Source organism: Cnephaeus nilssonii (assembly GCF_951640355.1).
Source record: "Cnephaeus nilssonii genome assembly, chromosome: 15".
Classification (NCBI taxonomy): domain Eukaryota; kingdom Metazoa; phylum Chordata; class Mammalia; order Chiroptera; family Vespertilionidae; genus Cnephaeus; species Cnephaeus nilssonii.
In genome coordinates, this window is record NC_137086.1 from 42,747,674 (window position 1) to 42,767,845 (window position 20,172).

The following is a 20,172-nucleotide window of genomic DNA, read 5'->3' on the forward strand; positions in this document are numbered from 1 at the left end:
ATTTACTATGTAGTTAAGGGACCTCTTCTGAAGTACCTATCACAGTTCTGTAGTGAATAGTTGTTTACATTAGTTTTGCAATGCCTCTCTTTATCCCCTCCCAATAAACCCACAAGACAAAACAAAGTATGTTAAGATTTCTTGTCTGTTCCACTTTGTTTTTGAAAGTAAAACAAAAGAGACAAAATGGAAATAAATATTGTATTCACATGGTAAAAGTTGTTTCTTTACACATAGGAGAGCACTTCAGGCCTTTTTTATGAATCTAGCTAAATAAATTGTTCATACAATTTTAATAAACTAGATTACATTTTTTTCTTATTCCATTTAGGATTGAAAAGGTGGAGACAAAGAAGTTATTGCTAAAATATATACTCGAGTCTAGGGAGAATAAACACCTTGGTAGTGAAGGATAAGACACAAAAGCTAAAATGAAGTAGACATAAAATATATTCAGAATATTAAATTGCTCTCTTTTGAAAAGGCAGGTGTATAGAGTGTTCTGGATTTCTATTCAGAATAGATTAATTAGTTTTCTGAAAACTGATATTCAGGTGACTAGAAAATTGGGTTTTATAGAATATCTCATTTGTCCATCATGTTTAGTTGGATAATATACTGAAGTAATTGGAAGTTAGTGAAGGTGACTCTGGATGGCTTCTGGAGGGCAGTAAATTTTGACTAAAGTTTTAAATGTGAATGTGAAAACCGATAACATACAGAGGCAGAAGATACTTCAGTTAGGGAGATGACATAACAAAGGTAACAGAATTGAGGAATCACTTTATAGAATACCTTGAAGATACATGTTGGAAGTTTTTAAATTTGATCCATTAATATTATAATCTTCCATTTCTATAACATTCTTGAAATGATAAAGTTAATAGAGATAGAGAACAACAGATGAGTGGTTGTCAAAGGTTTGAGGGGAGGAAAGGAGGTGGCTGTTGCTAAAATGAGTAGTAGAAAAGATCCTTGTGATGAAACTGTTCTGTATCTACACACTATGATAAAATTTCATAAAACTAAATACACATTAATTAGTGCATGTAAAACTGGGGAAATTTGAATAATGGTAGATTGTATCGATATCAGTTTCTTGTTTGTGATATTATACTATAGTTATACAAAATATTACCATTAGGTGAAACTGGGTGAAGGTCATATGGGATCTCTTGAAATTCAATGTAGAATAACTTAACTTATGAATATATTGATAACACTTTTAAGTAAAATATTAGCACATAGTGTCTGGGAGCACATTAAAGAAATACTATATTGTGTCCAAGAGGGGCTCATATCAGAAATATAAAGATGATTCAAAATTAGGCAATCTGTTAATTCATTTTACCATATTAGAGAAAGATAAATGCTGCAAAAAAATATTTAGTAAAGTTTAACATTCATTCATTCCTAGCATTGAAAAAAGTTCTTAAAGTAGATAACTACCTTCTTAATATGATAGTGTATGTGTGTATTCATACTTTTATTCATATACATAGAAACATATACACACATATCAAGTCAGAAGCCAGCATATGCTTAGTAATGAAACAATAGAGTGTTTCCATTAAAATTGGCAACGAAACAAGGAATACTCATTTCTATGAATTACATAAATATTATTCTAAAATATAATAGCCACCAACCAGTGCATTGTAAGTTAAGAGGCATAAAAATTGGAACATAGGATACAGTATTATTTGCAAATGTGTATGTACTAGAGGCCCAGTGCATGAATTCATGCACAGGTGGGGTCCAGCCGGCCCGCCCCAATTGGAGCCAATTGGGCCAGCCAAGGAAAGGGGATGCAGGAGGTTGGCCGGCCAGCCCCGCCCTCAATCGGGGTGGGGGCACCAATTAAGGGCGGGGGCGGCCAGGGGGAGGGGACACAGGAGGTTGGCCGGCTGGCCCCACCCCATGGCCGAACTCCTGGTTTGAGGGGACAATTTGCATATTAGGCTTTTATTATATAGGAAGGGTGGTGGAAAACTCAAGTTTATATGGAAAATCCAAGAGAATATTGAAATGCTATTAATATAATTAGCCATCTTAATTCTCTAAATTAATAAAGGCTTTCATTGATTTATTATATAAGAATAACAATTTACATGTAATTTAATAAAATATTCCATTTACAATAATAAAAGGTAAAAGCTATGAAAAGAAAGCTTTAAAATACTACTAAGAGGCATAAAATAAAATGAGAAATTAAATGAGAAAAATGCCTCATTTTTGGATAGAAAGCCTCAACGTTAGAATCTTCCCTTTTTTTCATGTATTGAAACATAAATATTATGAACCTAGTAAAATACCAATAAGATTTTTTTAAAAAAACATGTAAGCTTATTATAAGTTGGTATTTTTTATACATAAAACATTAGAATAGTCAGGAAAGTTCTGCAAAGGAAGAGTAGGATGGACTAGCACTAACAGATGTTATAATATACTAGAAGCCCAGTGCACGAAATTCATGCACGGGGGGTGGGGAAGGGAAGATGTGTGTGTCCCTTAGCCCAGCCTACACCCTCTCCAATCTGGGACCCCTCGAGGGATGTCCAAATGCCCGTTTAGGCCTGATCCCACCTGTGGGATCAGGCCTAAACGGGCAGTCAGACATCCCTCTCACAATCCAGGACTGCTGGCTCCCAATCGCTCGCCTGCCTGATTGTCCCTAACCGCTTTTGTCTGCCATTCTGATCACCCCCTAACCACTCCCCTGCCAGCCTGATCGACACCTAACTGCTCCCCTGCTGGCCCAATTGCCCTTAACTGTCCTCCCCTGCCGGCCTGGTTACCCCTAAGTGCCCTCCCCTGCTGGCCCGGTCACCCTAACTGCCCTCCCTTGCCAGTCTGGTTGCCCCCAACTGCCCTCCCCTGCCGGCCATCTTGTGTCCACATGGGGCCAGCCATCTTTGACCACCATGGGGCGGCCATCTTGTGTGTTGGAGTGATGGTCAGTTTGCATATTACCTCTTTATTATATAGGATTATACAGTTAAAGATTCAAAATATCCTACCTAATAAAATAGTAATATGTAAATTACCATCACTCCGCTACGCCCACGATTGGGCCAGTGGGAGGCACAGGGGGCAGGACTCGGGGTGGCCGGGGTAGCCGATTGGGCCAGCGGGAGGCTGAGCTCGTGTCGCCAGTGGCGGCGCAAGCTCAGCGTCTGCGCCATGGCTGTGCTGCGGCACAGAAGGGGCCTCTGGGGCAGCGAGCTCACGTCCCGCCGCAGACCATCAAAAGTGGGGGAGCTGGGTGCCTGTCTGCTCCGGCACTAGGCCTTTCGGAAGCCTCCGCCAAGCCAGAGGCTTCTGAAAGGCCTGGTGCACCAGCGGACAGGCACCCAGCTCCCCTGCGATCGAAAGCGAAAGCGTGTAGGGGACCCTACACGTGCATGATTCAATCATGCACTGGGCCTCTAGTTTTCATATAGTTGGATAAATAAATAGAAGGTCAGTAGTACAGAAGAAGTATTCTGTTATCTCTGTGATATAAACTAATATAAAAAGCTCTAGTAAATAATAAGAAAAACCTCAACAAGTCCCCAAAATAAATTGACAAATGTAGGCAAATCATAGAGATGAATTACACATATGAAAATTGACACTTTACTCATAATTAAGACAACAAAAATTATACCAGTGTCTATCCCAGATTGGAGCAATAACTTTTTTTTACATACTTTGTTTGTGTGGTAATGGGGAAGCCCCACTCTTATGTTCTATTAATAGGGATATTAATTGGTACAACCTTTCTGGAGGACAATTTAATATTGTTGAAATTTAAATCTATGCCTTTGTATCAGCAAGTCTATGTCCAAGAATTTACCTGTAGTTACTGTTCCATGTGTATAAAAAGATGAGTATAAGGATATTTCTTGCAGTGTTTTTTCAAAATCATTGCCAGGTTATGTTTCTCCTAAATCTAAATGATATTATTTGTAATGTGTTATTGATATATTTTTTGTTGTTATTTTAGCCAAAACTGGACAAGCTAAGACATCTGTAGGCAAAGGGAATAAATCTTCAGGTATGTTTTTTTATTAGAATTCTAGACATATTAGTAAACTTTAAGTCATTTAAGAAGTATGTAGCAGTAGTGTTGGATTTCATGTGAAATGGTATGTGCTGAATGTATACTAATCTTTGAAATTTATAGTCATCTAGAAATTTTTAGGAATGAGATTTAGTAGATAATGTTCTTCCCTTCCGGTAATTATAAAAATAAGATCATTTGGGAAACTATTTCTCATAATGGTTATCAGAGATAGTTTCCTCTTTCTCTTTTATTTAAGTCTTCCTTCTGTTTATTTTATAAAAAATAATCCAGATGAATTTACTGCAAATTATGTTCTCTTTGCAGTTATTATGGGCTATCATGGGTTATAAAGTAGTTTTTTTCTTTTCCCTTGCATTATTTTCCATCCCATTTCTGCTAAATGCCAGTTAATTAAGTGGATAGAGGTCAGTGTATTAAATTCTTCCCTATAATGGTAGAAAGGAATGGAAGCAGTGTTGAATTGGCAAATATCATTGTTAGTGGCAGAGCCAGAATGTTCATATAATAGTTGCTTAGAAGCATTAACCTGAGGATGCCAGGGATGCTAGAAAACTTGTTTTGAAGATGCATTTATTTAGCAAACAGCTTGATATTGCTTTGATAGTAAGTATATGTGAGTCACTGGTGGGTATTTAGGCGAGTGGATGCTAAAGCCCCTTTCAACTATTGGAAATTAATTTTAGATATTTTTCTTATATTCTGGTCCCCTTTGGAAGTAGTAAAGTGAATTGACTTGTGGTAATAACATAGAGATAGGTGAAAAATAATTTAAGGGCTCATTAGTACTCAGGTTACTGCAGTGTGACAATATTTTTAATGACAAGTGACAATTCATAAGGATTAGTATTGTTCTTTTTGAGCAAAGATTAGGTCTGTCTTTGGATATACGGGTAAATTTATAAACTATTTTCAGTTGGTTGTTGTGGATGTCAATACTTTTCCTTCATATAACTTTTCTGAGCGTGTTCATATTCTCACACGGCTCTGTTAGATAATTATGGCAGTTACCATCCTTATTTATAAATGGGAAAACATGCACAGAAACCGATTAATGCCCCCAAGTCTTCACAACTTAACTTGGAATTCAACTTGGAGCTACCGGCTTCTGATCTAGGCTTTTCCCTCATACTACCTTGCTAGTTGTTATGAATCCTAATTTTCAGAGCTAAATTTCCTGTTGTTTTCTGAATGGAAAGCGTTTTGTGGTGATCTTTTTAGTGACACTTTGATAATCATAGTCTTTATAAACATCATCTTGGAAAATAAGCAGCAGTGATAGATGGAAATGTAAAAAGAAAGGTCAGAGCAATGTTAAGTACCAAAAAAAATCAACTGAAAAATATCCTCAACGAATATAAGAGCAACAGGATTAACAATAGACAGACAGACAGACAAATAAATAAATAAATACATACATACATACATACAACATGGGGCTATTTTTATATCCTTGCAGTTAGTAATTTTGCTTCAAGTTGATCCACACATTCAGAGATTTATTTAACTTGCCTGAATGCCATTTTTTTGTTCCTGAATTTTTGCTTCAGTGATGCTTTTCTTCTTGAAGACATTGTTATCATTGCCATACATATATATATATCTATATATATATATAGATAGATATATATATATAATTATTATTATTATTATTATTATTTTTTTTTAGGTCATTGCTATATTTTTTAAAATGGCCTGTGTTGCCCTGGCCTGATGGCTCAGTTGTTTGGAGCATTGTACTCCAAAAGGTGCTGGTTCCATTCCTGGTCAGGGCACATACCTAGATTGCAGGTTCAATCCATGGTGGGGGCCTACCTGAGGGAGGCAGCTGATTGATGTTTTTCACATCACTGTTTCTCCCTCTCCCCATCACTCTGCCCGCCCTTTCCTCCCTCTCCCTCTCTAAAAAATAAATAAAAAACAACTTATTTTCAGGTGAGACTAAATAAATAAATAAGGCCGTGTGCCAATAGGTGATAGCATTTTATGTTTTGGATAAAACATAGCCTGTTGCTCTTATATTCGTTCTTTGTGAGTTTTTTGGGGGACTGTTGCTATTGGTTAAAAATTAACCAGTTTTGACCACAGCTTTTTCTGATTTAGGGAAATCAGCGGGTTCTGTAAAATCTGTGGTAACTGTAGCTGCTAAAGCTAATAAAGCTTCAATCAAAACAGGTAAGACTGTTGGGAGGGAGAGGTGTTATTAAGTATGTTTGTTTTTGCAGTTGACATTCAATGTTGTATTAGTTTCAAGTTTACAGCATAGTCATTAGACATTTATATAACTTACAAAGTGATTCCCCCCAGTAAGTCTAGTACCCACCTGAAACCATACATAGTAATTAAAATATTATTGACTATATTCCCTACTTCAAACTATATTTTATTTATTCATTTTATTGAATTTATTGGGGTGACATTGGCTGTGTTTCAAGCGTACAACTCAATAAAACATCATCGGTACACTGCATCTTCCCTATAATGGTAGAAAGGAAAGGAAGCAGTGTTGAACTGGCAAATATCATTGTTAGTGGCAGAGCGAGAATGTTCATATAATAGTTGCTTGGTGCACCCATTGCCCCAAGCAAAGTCTCTTTCTGGCTCCATTTTAAGTATATTCTTAAACTGTCTTAAAGAACATAATACAATGCCCTGGCTGGCTTGGCTCATTGGATGGAGCATTGGCCTGCGGACTGAAGGGTCCCAGGTTCGATTCTGGTCAAGGGCATGTCCGGATTACGGGTTTGATCCCCAGTGGGAGGCAACCAATCAATGATTCTCATCATTGATGTTTCTATCTCTCTGTCCCTCTCCCTTCCTCTCTGAAATCAATAAAAATATATTAAATATATATATATATTACAATGATATCAAAGGACACAGACAGTAGTGTGGTGAAGGCCTGGGAGGGGGGCAGTTATGGGAGGACATCTGTAATACTGTCAACAATAAAATTAAATACACAAGTTTTAAATTTATATAGCTTTTAGTACCTAATAACATCTTGAAAAGTTTAGTATTTAAAACCTAAAACATACAGGACTTTAAATTTTTGGTACTTTGGTCTTTGACATTTTCTACCATTGACATATTTTGTATTGAAACATTTTTGACAGCTATACAGGTTCAAAAATTTCATGTGTCATGTTTATATTATTAAGTATTGTATTATTTTTCCATATGGACAACTATAAGCCTATTTTGCCTTATAATTACAGGCTGCTCTGCCACTTCCCTCCTACAAATTGTTCAATCTTTGTTTTCCTTATTTTTTTAGAGCTATCACTTCATATTACCTTCCCTAGCTTGTACAGTTCTGATGTTTATTACTGTGAAGATTTTTTTTTCTTTCCATGTTACAAGAATGTATTTCCTTTATAAAGAAATGGAACACTATCCTATATAATAATGTAATAAAAGGCTAATATGCAAATTGACCAAACGGAGGAACAACCGGTTGCTATGATGTGCATTGACCACCAGGGGGAAGATGTTCAGTGCAGGAGCTGCCTCCTGGTGGTCAGTGCATCAGAAGCCGGGCTCACGGCTGGCGAGCGCAGCAGAGGTGGCAGGAGCCTCTCCCGCCTCTGCAGTATTGCTAAGGATGTCCGACTGCGAGAGGGTGCCAGGCCGGGATAAGGAACACCCTCCCCTCAAGTGCACATATTTCGTGCACTGGGCCTCTAGTTTTAAATAAACGTAATGTTTAACATGCTCTGTTTAGTATTACTATTTTTCCAAATAGACTAATGTAAAGAACCTTTGTAGAAGTTATAAAATATGATTTGTGTGAGTGTGATTATAATGTGCCTCTGTCATCTGAGGGTTAAATTTGTGGCTCATTAATGGCCATCAACAAAAATTGTATCTCAGTTTACATTTGCTTTAAATCTTATTGGTAAACAGGTATTGAAAATAAATGGAAAAGAGACATATGTAAAACTTTAAACAATAAAAAATAAATAAATGGAAGTAAATATGTAGAAAATAACTGCTTTTATAATTAAGGTGCACTACTTGCTTACTAATATATTAGTGTGAAACATACTAAATAACCAACAGACCCTTAGAATAATGGTTCAATTTTGGTTTTGACAGCAAAGTCCAGTGGAAAGAAGTCTCTGGAAGTCAAAAAGGCTGGCATTGTCAAAAACAAAGATGCCAATAAACCTCTGACTGTACAAGGTAACTTTAAAATGCTGTCATTTCATGTTTTCTTTAGATCCTCTTGGTGTACATTCAAGGTATATTTTGAAATTATTGCTTAAAAATCTTGAAAGGGATTGTTTTGTTTTCAAACAGAAACTTGTGTTAGCTTTGACTTAAACCAGGTCATCCTAAAGAGAGTTGAAGTGACAAAATAAAAATAGCTTAAGTTTCTTTTTAGATTCATTAGTTTAATTATATTAGTGTGTTTTTCTAGACTATTAAAGCAGACTGTTTCATGCAGAAAACTCTGAAATAAAGACCGGTATGGAAGTCAAAGCCACTGAAAATAGTGCTAAAGAAACTACTTCAGGTAGGCCAATAGAAATTTTATTTTGTTCTCTTACGTTAAAGATAGAAAATTTAAATTTTAAGAAAATAAAGTGTTTAATTTCATGTGATGTATGTATGTATGTATGTATACTTTTAAATACCACGGTCATAACCTAAGTGAAATTAATACTATTAGGATTCAGTTCTGCACCCTGTCTCTTGATTATTCTGAAATTTTGTTCTTGGGATAAAACTAAATGTATTATTTAAAACCCATTGTTACTGCTGTAGCTACTTCCTACTTAAATTCTTTACTCTTTTGTCAGTTTTATACATTTTCATGTAGTTACTATGTAGTTCATTTTAGGATCTTGATAAATGAAATACAGCTACATGAATTCTTATTTTATTTTGTATTTTAAGAAGCTGCTTTGGTGGTCACAGAAAATGAAACAGTTAATAACAAGGTCAGTTTTTATGTTTCACTTTTTTATCTTTCACCTTTTTAAAAGTTTAGGAAATTTTGACGCAGTATATTTTCTTTTACTATAAATCCACATAAAAATGTACAAGAGTCCCAGCCAGTTTGGCTCAGTGGATAGAATGCTGGCCCTTGGACTAAAAGGTTAGGGGTTCAATTCCAGTCAAGGGCACATACTTCGGTTGCAGGTTCAATCCCTGCCCTGGTCGGGGTGCGTGTGGGAGACAACCAATCGATGTCTCTTTCTCTCATCGATGTTTCTTTGTCTCTGTGTCTCCCTCTCCTTTCCACTCTCTAAAAATCAATGGAAAAATATCCTAGGGTGACGATTAACAACAACAAAAATGTGCATGATTTGGCATGGTGAAAAAAAACCCACTTTATAAAAAGAAAAAGAAAAACTTTTAAAATATGGATTGAGTTCAAAAGCTTGAGCTGCAGATTAAGTCCTAAAAATTTAGGAACAGAATATCAATAAGTATACAAGTTTTTATTATTTTTTGTTAATCCTCAACCAAGGATATTTTTCCATTGCTTTTTAGAGAGAACAGAAGGGGATGGGAGATGGGGGAGAGAGAGAGACATCTATACAAGCGAATGGGTGCCTCCCACATTAGCCCTGATTGGGTGGACTGGGCCAAGACGAACCTGCAAATCCAGTTACTGCCCTTGACCAGGAATGGAACCTGAGACCCTTCAATGCTCAGGCTGATGCTCTAACCACTGAGAATACCAGCCAGGGTGATGTGTTAATATTTAGAACTAGAGGCCCGGTGCATGAAATTTGTGCACGGGGGTGGGGGTTCCTCAGCCCAGCCTGCACCCTCTCCAATCTGGGACCCCTCGAGGGATGTCTGACTGCCCGATTAGGCCTGATCTCTGTGGGATCAGGTCTAATCTGGCAGTCGGACATCCCTCTCACAATCCAGGACTGCTGGCTCCCAACCGCTCGCCTGCCTGCCTGATTGCCCTTAACTGCTTTTGCCTGCCAGCCTGATCACCCCCTAACCACTCCCCTGCCAGCCTGATCAACACCTAACTGCTACCCTGCCAGCCCAATTGCCCTTAACTGTCCTCCCCTGCAGGCCTGGTCACCCCTAACTGCCCTCCCCTGCAGGCCTGGTCCCCCCCCAACTGCTCTCCCCTGCAGGCCTGGGTCCCCCCCCCCCCCCCAACTGCCTTTCCCTGCAGGCCCGGTCGCCCCCAACTTCTCTCCTCTGCCGGCCTGGTCACCCCCAACTGCCCTCCCTTGCAGGCCTGGTTCCTCCCAACTGCCCTCCCCTGCTGGCCATCTTGTGGCGGCCATCTTGTGTCCACATGGGGGCAGCCATCTTTGACTACATGGGGGCAGCCATCTTGTGTGTTGGAGTGATGGTCAATTTGCATATTACTCTTAGATAGGATACTAGTTCGTTGTGTTTTTAGAGGAGCAAGTGGGGTTTGCAGTTTTATTTGAAGTGCATAAAGTCGTCATTAATTGTTTTTCTGTAGTTACATCTGGTATTATGAATATATTAAAATATCATTAATTTAGATTTTATTGGTTAAAATTTTGCGATCATTCAGGTGCTAAGCATAAGTTTACTTTTGACTGATAGATTCATTTTCCAAGTAGGAAGTAGTATGTCTTCCTATTTTGTTTTAGGAAGAATATTTTAAAGCACTAATAGAGTATTTTAAACTTACTTAAAGCACTTTAGAAGGAACCATTTATGAACACAGTTGACGTACTAGTTAAAATCATTCTCAACTCATTTATGAAAATTATAACTTCCCACCTTTTTTTCAAAAGAAAAGTCAAAAGTTGGCAAATTTACTATTGTAAATCTTTGGGGATTTCCCCAACATTTACTAAAGGAAATATTGGCATTGATGAGTCATCTTGAAGAATAAAATAGATCTGATAGAAGAGAATGCAGAAAAGAAAGTATTTACTTTGTAGTGGAGATTGGGTTATGGGGTAAGGATGCTAAAAGACCAGGTGTTTTATTCAGTAAGATAAAAGGATATGTAGCTAAAAGGAAGAAATTGTAGTTAGAGACAAACTAGTGTTTTTAAACCATTATTGAGAAAAAGAATTAAAGATCTTGATTAGCTGACAGGTGGTATGGCTGAAATTATTCTATGTACTTGAAGATAGGAAATTTGATTTTAATTTGAAGTTCAGACCAACTTTCAGAATTGGTCAATTTTAATATTAAATGCAACTTAAATACTAACATAACATTATCTGCAATGTAAGCTTAGGTAAATATAAAAGCAGCTAAAAAATTTTTAATGTCAGTTCTTAAATTTATTTTGAAGGAAACAGAGGAAATGTGTGTGGTACTTATTTCTAATTTGCCAAATAAAGAATATTCTATAGAAGAAGTTTACAACCTAGTAAAACCGTTTGGTGATACAAAGGATATTTTGATTTTATCAACTCATAAAAAGGTAAGTGTTGATAACAGATACCTGTTCTTCTCTTCAAGCACATTTTGAAAAACATTAAGTTCACAAAGAAAAGGTTTAAAAGTAGTACCTCAAAATAATTAAGTTGTTTTAAGGTAAGGAATTTTTAAATAAGTGATAAATAAGGTTTTTCTTAATGTCATTTACTAGAATGTTATCTGTTTTTTTCTTTAGTGTTGCATTATGAGTTCAGTTATTCATTATTTCTTGCTTATGGTTGTAGTATACTGAATTTATTGGCCTCATGTTTCTGAGGAATGCATTTTTTTATCTTCAAAATATTTACTAAGTTTTTCAATTTATTTGATTCCTTAAGTATTAAATATTTTCAAGAAAAAGTGACTAAGTAACTTAAGTAAGACTTTTTTCCATTCTTGTAATTTGTTTTAAAAGGCAATTATAGAAATAAATAGAAAATCTGCAGATTCTATGATAAAATTTTATACCTGCTTCCCAATATCAGTGGATGGAAATCAACTCTCAATAAGTATGGCTCCTGAAAACATGAGTGTAAAAGATGAGGTAAATAATACTATCATTTAAATTACATTTTTATTAAATTTATTGTAGCCTATTATATTTTTTAGTTTTTTTCTTTGGTTCACATTTTCTCCCAGACACTGAGAAAGAATCTTTCTGTCCCTCCAGTGCCTGCCATCTCACTATTTTAGAGTTACTTCCATTTTGAGGGACTCCTATTCCTCTTGTATGTTCGATTGGGGGGAAGGTGAACTATTGTTTGTAGAGTATTGTCTGTACCACTGTTTGGATCTTTATCTCTGCCATTGTCTGTCATACCCAGAGTTATCTTCAGTTTTTTTCTCTCATTTATTATAAACCATTTGTCACTAAATCTTGTCTCTTAAATTCTAAATATTTCTGGAGTTTGTTCCCTGTTTGTTCCATTCACCATTTCACCATTGCTTCACTTCTTAAAACCTCCTAGTAAAGTAGTTCTTTGTATCCTTTACCTTCATTTGTTGTTGTTGTTAATCCTCACTGGAGGATATTTTTCCATTGATTTTTAGAAAGTGGAAGGTAAGGGGAGAGACAGAAACATCATTGTGAGAGGGACACATTGACTGGTTGCCTCCCGCACACAACCTGGGCTGGGAATCGAACCTGCAACCCAGGACCTCTCAGTCAGTAGACTGATACTCTATCCAATGAGCCAAACCTGTTAGGCCCCCTTTTTTTTTTAATCCTCTCCCAAAAATATGTTTTTCATTGATTCTAGAAAGGGAGATGGGGGGAGAGAGAGAAATATTGATGTCAGAGAAAAACACTGATGGGTTGGTTTCCTCTTGCATGTGCCTGGCTGGTGATGGAACCACAACCCTGTGGTGCACAGGACTTAGCTCTACCTCCGTTTTTGTTTCCCTGAAAATCTTTCTCCACAAAGTCCCGAGACTGACATAAAATTCGAATCTGTTCAAATTTAACTGATTTAGAAACTCTTCGTTGTTTCTGTGTGGCCTATTATCAACTGCTAAGAGGCATGAGGCAGAAATGTTAGAATCTCTAGAGAAAGGTAGAAATGCATCTAATTTTGAAAAAGCCTTCTATTGAGAATCACTTCATGTGGTGCAATTACTGGGATTGTTTTATACATGTTAGTAGTATTAAAAACCATAGTCTCATAAGATAAAGTTCCCTTCTTGTACATGTAAGCCTTCGATTAGCTTGACCCTCTTGTCTCATGCACGCCATTCTTGGCTTCTTTATAATTAGCACCAAATTGCTATACACTTACTATTCTGTGTTTTGTTGGTTTTTTTTTGTTTGTTTGTTGGTTTTTTACTAGCCTACGTCTTTGTTCTTCCTCATCCCCTACTTTGCTTAGTTAACTTTTTGTTTTATAATTTGAATCTCTTACTATCTGCTAAATTAAATATCTTATTCCTTGTCTGTGAATTTGAATGTCCTCCCCTAAATGGTACAACCTTATTAATCTTTATTCTACTACTTAGGGGAATAGGATAAATTAGATTTATGGGTAGGTTGTGACTTGCATAACTTGTTTAAGAAGAAGGGAAGATGTGGAAGTAACAGAACTTTTGCTGAATTCATTTTATGAAACAGTGCTTAATGATTATTCATAAATGCTATTTTATTATAAATCTTGACTAATTAAAAATATGAATGAGGAATGATGTACACCTTCAACCTTGTTCCATTTTGCTTTCCTAGGAAGCTATATTTACAGCCTTGATTAAAGAAAATAATCCAGAGGTGAGTTTTGCATTAAGTGCTTTCCTAGACTTGTTTAATTGATAGAAGCCTTTGTTGTTTATGTGTTCACCTGCTAGAAATGAAAGGAAACCTTAGCACTAATTTTAAAATTAAATGCTGTTAATCTATGTTATACATTTGATACTTACATTATACATTTGATACTTCAGCTGTGTTTTTCTTTTTCTATGCTCTCTCTCAAAAAATATTACAGGCAAACATAGAAAAAATATACAATCGATTTATACATCTTAATAACTTGCCAGAAGATGGACTTCAGTGTGTACTTTGTGTTGGACTTCAGTTTGGAAAAGTGGATCACCATGTATTCTTGAGTAATAAAAACAAGGTAACAAAGTCCCTTCTATTTTTATTTGTATGTTCTATAAAGAATATAAAACTAAATCCTCTATTATTATGGTCTGCAACTTTTAATTCAGCTTCTGAACTGAAGCACCTGTAAGCATTGCTCAGCCTCATAGCAGAATTATGGTAGAACAGTGTATTTTCTTTGGGCTGTGACAAGAAGGAAGAGGATCTTTCTCCCTCTTAGAACCTAGTTTTAAGGGGAAATAAAACTTGCACAACAAATGGAAGATAATAGTGCAAAGAGCATTAACTTATGGGGAAGTATTAGACTTGAGTTCATCTAGCTTTAACCACCTTTATACCTTGGCTAAGTTGGTTTACATATTTTATTTGTAAAATGAAAGGGTGTTGCCAGGTATTTTCTAAAGTCCCTTCCAGCCATAAAACACCTAAAGAGTTGGGTCTCTCTGTTTAGTTATATGGAAAGAAGTATAAAATGATCATTCTTTACTTCTATGCTTTGGCTTCTTCCCTTAAAAGACATTAACTTCTTTACATTTGTTATGCCCTCTGTTTTTAATGTTTAATTCAGATACATGTCCATTAAAAGTAGATTTTGATCAACCTTATATTACCTAGAAAATTACGGTTTCATATGAAAGTTGGAAATATTTGCTTTATAAAAAGTAGCTAATTGACCAACAACTACTTATTAATTTCTCTGACCTGCTTCTAACGGATACATAAAACATGTTTGGTACTTTAGAAATAGTGATATAGGATGGAAGGAAGATGACAGATGGCATAGGAATTCTAAATAATTACATTAGACATTTTTAATTCTCGGTTCTTCCTCATCCCCTACTTTGCTTAGTTAACTTTTTGTTTTATAATTTGAATTCTCTTATTAGCCTCCTGTACACACCCCGATCAGGGATCTTACCCAGAATTGAACCAATAGGTGTCGGGACAATGCTCCAACCAACTGAGCCACGCTCCTTTTCATTTTGCCTTGACTTTGCAACATTTTAAGGATTGTTTTCTCTTGTTTACTTTGAAATAAGGATTAACCTTATCTTTTAAATCACATGTTTGAAATCTGGAAAAATAAATATTCATACTTTTAAAAAATTAAAAAATATTTTATTGTAAAATCACATAAAATTTACTACCTAACTATATTTAAATGTTAGTTCGGAGGCATTAAGCATATTCACATTGTGCAGTCATCACCACTATCCATCTTTCCATTAAATAGTAACTCTACATTCTCACTCTTCCTATCCCCTGGCAGCCACCATTCTACCATTCTGCTTTCTGTCTCTATGAATTTGACTAGGTACCTCATATAAGTGGAATCATACATTATTTGTCCTTTTGTAACTGACTTATTTCACTTAGCATAATGTCTCCCAACGTGTGTTAAAGCATATATCAGAATTTTCTTTTTAAGGCTGAATAATATTCCATTGTTTGTATATACCACACTGTGGATGAACACTTGGGTTGCTGTCACCTTTTGTGCACCGGGCCTCTAGTATGTATGTATGTATGTACGTGTGTGTGTGTGTGTGTGTGTGTGTGTGTGTGTGTGTATGTGTATATGTATATGTGTGTGTATATATATATATATATATATATATATATATATATATATATATGCATGCAAAGTGTCCCCTCGGAAGTTCAACCAGGAGACTGAGAGTTCGATTGCTCGCTGTGACATGTGCTGACCACCAGGGGGCGGTGTGGAACAAAGGAAGGCCCCGGCCAGCAGCCAGGGAAGTCAGGGAAGGAAAGCCCTGATCGCCCGCCAAGGCCTAGGGACCCTACCCATGCACGAATTTTGTGCACCGGGCCTCTAGTTCTGAATAACGAACATCAATATACAAATATTTGTTCAAGTCCCTGCTTTCAATCCTTTTGGGTATATACCAAATAGTGGAATTGCTGGGTGATACGGTAATTCTTTTTTTAATGTTTTTAGGAACTATTCTTACCTTTCTTTATCTTCTCCAAAGGCAATTCTTCAGTTAGATAGTCCTGAATCTGCTCAGTCAATGTACAGCTTTCTGAAACAAAATCCACAGAACATAGGTGACCATGTATTGACCTGTACATTATCTCCAAAGGTGGATTCATTAGAGGTAAGATTTTTTTTTTTTGTATCAACTTTTGTGCTTTTAGAAAATAAAGCATAAAGGTCATTCTCCCAAAGCTAGGTGATATACACTGAAGGTAATTTCAAAAATGATATTCTTGGACAGTAATCAAACTGGTTTGCATTTAGATTCTTTCATTTAAAAATTTGTTTTGCAATCACTGCCAATTTTTATGTTATGGAGCAGTATAAATTTGAGAATAAATTGAGGTAATTTTGGAAAGTTAGCATAAAACTTATTTTGGACATATGTGTAGAGTGATTCCATTTGTGTAATATTGTTATCTCCAGAATGCAGAGACTACTTTGAGTTCATTTTGGCTTTGCCGGTATAAAGAACTTTTTTCATTCTTTTATTTATTTAAATTGTATTTACTATAAACTTTCCTCTTGTATAAGAAATAAGATTTTACAGGTTCTTGGCTTATGCAGTAATAATACATGTATGAACACTACAAATAGTCCACCTTTGAAATTCAAATTCATGTTTTTTATCAGTTTCATAGTATGTGTATCAGTAGCAGTGGGTAAACAATAGGGCTTATATTTGGTGACTAAATGTTTTTTGTTTGTTAATATGCCAAAAATCTTGTGTAGCTCAAGAAAATGAAAATTCACATTAAAACCAAATTAAATAGAGCACCTATAAGTAAATGCATCATGATAGGTACTGACCAAGCACAAATTGAAGGAGTTGTTTAACCTTTTGCACTCGGATGTCGAGTGTGACTCGACACGGTTAGCATTAGAATAAAGGAATCGAGAAAAAAGCAAGCGAGTGCAGGGTTAACCTGATTATTTCAGGTAAAAATTTGGAAATTTTTAGTCCTTGTTTCTCAACAGAACATTGTGTTTTTAAAATTATTTTTATGCATTTTAAAGTTATTGCTTTGTTCAACTAAGTTCAGTAATTACATAAAACCTCTGCCTACATTGCTACTTTACTTTCTGAACCCTTATTCATAATCTTATTCTTACATCTTAGTAGATTGAAGATCCCATTTGGCTTATTGTAAAAGTCTTAGATACATCACTAATAAGTTAGCCTTTTGATCTTGAGCATGTCACAATAGTGTCTATTTTATCTATCCAATAAAAGACATATTGGATAGTAGAGGCAGGTAGACTTCAAGGTATTGTAATGGTCTATAATAATAAAAGCGTAATATGCTAATTAGACCAAACGTCCTTCTGGACGAAGCCATGGCAGCATGGGCTGCGGTGGTGGGGACCAAGCCCCTTGCACAAATTTCATGCATTGGGCCTCTAGTATAATAATGAAAGCCCTAAGCTAGGGATTAGACTATGAAATTAAAATGATTCCTGCACCCAGAGTTTTTAAATAATAGTTTTTAATTTATCATGTTTATAATGAATTATAACATTCTTATATTACCCTGTCTTCAAATGGTCCTCCCCATTTCTGTTATCTGTAAGTTACTTCTATATGTAGTACATTTCAGTCTTTAGTTCTGTAATTATAGTTTACAATATATGAAGCATGAAAGCTTAATTCTGAGTACTGAAAACCAATGTCTACATTTTTTTGACATCTTCATTATGAAGATACTAGAGGCCTGGTGCACAGATTTGTGCACCGGTGGGGTCCCTCAGCATGGCCCGCGCCCTCTTGCAATCTGGTACCCCTCGGGGGATGTAGTAGTGCACGAAGCGGCAGGCAGCCGGGGAGGAGCCCGCGACCAGTCTGGGCGCCGCTCCCGCTCATCCCGGCCCTGCTGTACCTGTCGTGGTAGCGCTGCCCCGGAGGCGGGAGAGGCTCATGCCACCCCAGCTGTGCTTACCAGCTGTGAGCCCAGTGTCTGGCACCCATTGGTCAGCTGAGTGGCACTCCTGCTGTGGGAACACACTGACCACCAGGGGGCAGTTCCTGCATTGAGCGTGTGCCTCCTGGTGGTCAGTATGCATCAGAGTGACCGGTCAAACGATTGCTTAGGGATATATATATATATATATATATATATATATATATATATAGATTTACTTCAGAATTCATAGTGACAAGAGGGGATCTATAAAGAAGGAAATACATGTCTATAACTTGTATGCTCAGAGGTGACTTACATTCCAAATCATTTCCCAAAATGACATTATGTTTTCATTTTCTTCATTATATAGAATACTAGAGGCCCAGTGCACAAAATTCGTGCACGGTGGGGGGGGGCGTGTCCCTCAGCCCAGCCTGCACCCTCTCCAATCTGCACGGGGAGCGGGGGGGAGGGTGTCCCTCAGCCCAGCTTACCCCTCGAGAGATGCCTGACTGCCCGGTTAGGCCCGATCCCTGTTTGCCACTAACTGCCCTCCCTTGCAGCCCTGGTCCCTCCCAGCTGCCCTCCCCTGCTGGCCTGATTGCCCACAACTGCCCTCCCTTGCAGGCCTGGTCCCTCCCAACTGCCCTCCCCTGCTGGCCATCTTGTGTCCACATGGAGGCAGCTATCTTTGACCATATGGGGCAGCCATCTTGTGTGTTGGAGTGATGGTCAATTTGCATATTACTCTTTTATTAGATAGGATAGAGGCCTGGTGCACGGGTGGGGGTGGAGGCCAGCTGGTTTGCCCTGAAGGGTGTCCCGGATCAGGGTGGGGGTTCCCTTGGGGCGTGGGGCGGCCTGGGTGAGGGGGCTGTGGTGGTTTGCAGGCCGGCCACGCCCCCTGGTGACCCAAGCAGAGGCCCTGGTATCTGGGATTTATTTATCTTCTATAATTGAAACTTTTAGCCTTGAGCAGAACCAAACCTCCTGCTTGCTCCGTGGCCGCAGCCATTTTTGTTGGGATTTATTTATCTTCTATAATTGAAACTTTGTAGTGGAGGCCAGGGCTGTGGGAGATTGGCTTCCGCCATCGCTGGGAGGAACTCAAGCCTCCTGCTCTCTCTAGCTCCATGGCTGCAGCCATTTTTGTTGGGATTTATTTATCTTCTATAGTTGAAACTTTGTAGCCTTCAGTGGAGGCCTGGGCCCGCCAGGGTGGGCGGAAAGCTTGGCTTCCTCCATTGCCGGGGAAATGCAAGCCTCCTGCTTGCTCCGTGGCCACAGCCATCTTGGTTGGGTTAATTTGCATACTCGCTCCTGATTGACCGGTGGGCGTGGCTTGTGGGTGTAGCGGAGTGATGGTTAATTTGCATGTTACTCTTTTATTAGATAGGATGGCTTTCCTGTATAGTTTAGGAATTGTTTTTTTGTTGAAAGAAGATGGTCTTTTTTGTCATTCAGGTCATATAACTTAAATAGAAGCTATTCTTCTGAACCCTTTTCTAAATTTATTGCCATTTTCTTTGTAAACCAACCATATATATATATATATATATATATATATATATATATATATATACACACACACACACACACACATATATATATATACACACACAAAAAAAAACATTTAGTTATAAAATCATGGAGGTAGAAAAAGTGATTTGTAGAAGGAATGGACCTAGGGAAAAAGTTATAAAGGTAAAGGAACGGCCCTTGCAGCTTGGGAGTGAGGAAGCTAATGCAATGGTACATCTTTGATTTTTTTTGTTGTTGTTGCTCTTCTGAGTTATTTTTGTTATTTCTTGGATTCTGTATCTCCCATTTTCTTGGATTACTTGACTGTTTGCTAGAGTGCATTGTCAAATGATTTTCTGCAGAAAATATGTGTGGGCAGTAAACTTTTAAATATGAATCCCTGCATATTTAAAGCTGATTTTATTTTGCCTTTACATATTTCATTGATAGTTTGCCTAAGTGGAGAATCCTATGCTCAGATTGTATTTTTCTTTCATTATTTCCTAACCAGTATTGCTGAGAAGGCTGAGTGTAACCATACCTTTATATATTCTATTTTTCTCTTTGAAAGCTTTTAGCATTTATTCATTAAGCAAATATTTGTCTAATTCCTTTTCTGTGCCAGCATACTTTATACATTGATGACAGAGGAATCAATGTCCCAATCTTCAAGGAACTTATTTAGTGGAGGAGATGGACTATA

General features: G+C 37.1%; 1 protein-coding gene across 1 annotated transcript in view; it reads left to right on the forward strand.

Annotated features, from left to right (window-relative positions):
- ZNF638 (zinc finger protein 638) overlaps positions 1 to 20,172 on the forward strand; it is a 119,192-nt gene that overhangs the window by 76,402 nt on the left and 22,618 nt on the right. The window contains exons 11-20 of the mRNA XM_079792783.1: positions 3,989 to 4,039; positions 6,170 to 6,241; positions 8,165 to 8,251; positions 8,517 to 8,585; positions 8,969 to 9,012; positions 11,331 to 11,462; positions 11,874 to 12,002; positions 13,671 to 13,712; positions 13,927 to 14,061; positions 16,043 to 16,168. Coding sequence (XP_079648909.1) covers positions 3,989 to 4,039; positions 6,170 to 6,241; positions 8,165 to 8,251; positions 8,517 to 8,585; positions 8,969 to 9,012; positions 11,331 to 11,462; positions 11,874 to 12,002; positions 13,671 to 13,712; positions 13,927 to 14,061; positions 16,043 to 16,168 — 887 coding nt within the window. The remainder of the gene's footprint in view (positions 1 to 3,988; positions 4,040 to 6,169; positions 6,242 to 8,164; positions 8,252 to 8,516; positions 8,586 to 8,968; positions 9,013 to 11,330; positions 11,463 to 11,873; positions 12,003 to 13,670; positions 13,713 to 13,926; positions 14,062 to 16,042; positions 16,169 to 20,172) is intronic.